Source organism: Drosophila kikkawai, chromosome 2L (assembly GCF_030179895.1).
Source record: "Drosophila kikkawai strain 14028-0561.14 chromosome 2L, DkikHiC1v2, whole genome shotgun sequence".
NCBI lineage: Eukaryota > Metazoa > Arthropoda > Insecta > Diptera > Drosophilidae > Drosophila > Drosophila kikkawai.
This window is the reverse complement of record NC_091728.1, coordinates 32,635,777-32,637,786: the sequence shown is the minus strand read 5'-3', so window position 1 is coordinate 32,637,786 and position 2,010 is coordinate 32,635,777. Positions and strand designations below refer to the sequence as shown.

The window sequence follows — 2,010 nt, the reverse complement described above, 5'->3', positions numbered from 1 at the left end:
CCGCAACTCAGTTTAAATCTCAAATAAAAGAATATTTAAAGTAAAATGTAATGTAAGAATAAAACAATTATTAACTAGAAGACATGTAGTAATACGTTATAGATATAAGTTCATATGTGTTAAAACTAAGTATATACTATTTCAAAATCTTTGTGACTAGTGCTACAATTATAAGTGTAAACTTGCTTCGCTAGGATAATATAATAAATAAATTGAAATTGAAATTGAGAATACCTATAGGGATATCATTAGAAGAAATTCCTCGTTTCTGACCGCAGCACTATGTGGAATTTGACCGGTTTCTGTGGCCAAAACTCATTTTTCGCGAGTACGTAAATATCTGTTTTTTCAACGACCATGTTAAGAAATTATCAAAATTCTATGTTACAAACCTAAAATTTTAATTTAACAGTTTAGTGTTAAAATAACAGCTGTTAAAGTCAGTTGTTGCAAGTAAACAACACGTGCTGTCTTTGTGGTTAACTTTGCTGTGCAATTTCAAATTGGAATATCTCAGGCAAGAAATCAATAAATAATCAAATTCAAAATGAATATTGATTATTCAGATTAGTACTATGTGTTGATACAAATATGTTGCGTGTTTCGTTCGTAGTTTTCTAACAATTTGTGTATTTAGCAAGTGATGTCCCCTTGTTATTTTTGGAATGAAAGTTAAACTTTTCAAAGAGCTTAAAAACAAATTTCGAGTTGTTTCAGTGAGTGTCCATATACATGTTGTAGAGTAGTAGTCACCAACAAATTAGTCTTTTCAAAAACAGATTTTTTAGTCTGCAATTACGAATGCTAACAAATATAGGTCGCTGCTAATAAAAACAAACTTTTTCCAAAATTGTTTTGGCTTTTTTTAATCGCTCTTCCAGTCAATAACCGCTTGTTTTTTAAAGGAAAAGTTGGCAACACTGTGCGTCACATTGCGGAGCATGAAACCTTTGAGGAAACAGACAGCATAAAATACATTGTTGATGGTCTGCAGGACTGCGCAGCGCCATTGTATTATTGGGCTTCCCTAGACGAGCTGCGCGAGAAGATGATGCGTTACCAGATGGTACAGCCGGAGGACAGGCAGAAGACATCGGGAGTGGTACGTCCAGGTGCACCTCTGCGGCAGACGCCAGCAGCAAGACCTACACCGGCCGGAGGAGATGTCGCGAACGTAAGGTGCTTCAATTGCCGAGCGATGGGACACTTCAGTAGCCAGTGCAAGAAACCGAAGCGCCCGGAGGGAGCCTGTTTTCATTGTTTCGAGACTGGACACCAATATCGGCGGTGCCCTAAGCGTGTGCGAACAGCCGCCCTCAGTGCTTGTGACGGGCAAGACGAGAAGGAAGGCGACGACGACGTCATTGGTGGGAATCCATACATTCAATTAGTAAGCATAAGAATACTTAGTGAAGAGGGATGCATTGATATTGATAACATTTTTGCGTCACTAGATACCGGAAGCCCCGTGAGTTTTGTTAGCAGAGGAGTTATTCCACAAGCAGTAAAGGATGAACACCTAGTAAAGAGCAGTTTTCGCGGCCTAAGCGGCCAAAATATTTTGATCGTCCTTTTGTTTCAAGAAGAATATTACAGTATTGAAGCTTTCGTTATTCCTAATTTTATCTTACCTACGCCTATACTTCTAGGCAGAAATGTACTAAGACTCTTATCACTTAAGTTAGTCAAACGCAAAAATGTTATGAAAACAGATCTTAATAAGTTATCAATAAATAAAACCATTGCATTATCTACCGATTTAATTTGTGCATCCCTATTTACTAGTACATATAAGTTAGATAACAACATAATGACAAGTAGAGAAAATTATTTTCGTGTAAACGCACCTGCAACCACGGGAAAGCCTCATGTCTTTCAGGAATGGATGCAAGATTTCGCGAATTGTAGGGTACCGAATGAAGATGACGTAGTTAATGTAGGCAGTGAGTTTGGTGGTGCCTCAATGCGTGAGTGTCGCGAAATAGTATATAAACCAGGGACCTTAAATAA

General features: G+C 37.8%; 1 protein-coding gene across 1 annotated transcript; it reads left to right on the top strand.

The window, feature by feature from the left end:
* Window positions 1-785: 785 nt before the first annotated feature.
* Window positions 786-1,690, top strand: LOC138927896 (uncharacterized). The gene is made up of 2 exons (XM_070283260.1): window positions 786-1,390; window positions 1,455-1,690. Exons 1-2 carry the CDS (start codon window positions 1,049-1,051, stop codon window positions 1,470-1,472), a joined length of 360 nt encoding a protein of 119 aa, XP_070139361.1. The 5' UTR covers window positions 786-1,048; the 3' UTR covers window positions 1,473-1,690.
* The last annotated feature ends 320 nt before the right edge of the window (window positions 1,691-2,010 follow it).

What these genes read in the sequence shown, in the direction of transcription:
- LOC138927896 (XM_070283260.1), top strand. Translation starts at nt 1,049, where the DNA reads ATGATGCGTTACCAGATGGTACAGCCGGAGGACAGGCAGAAGACATCG.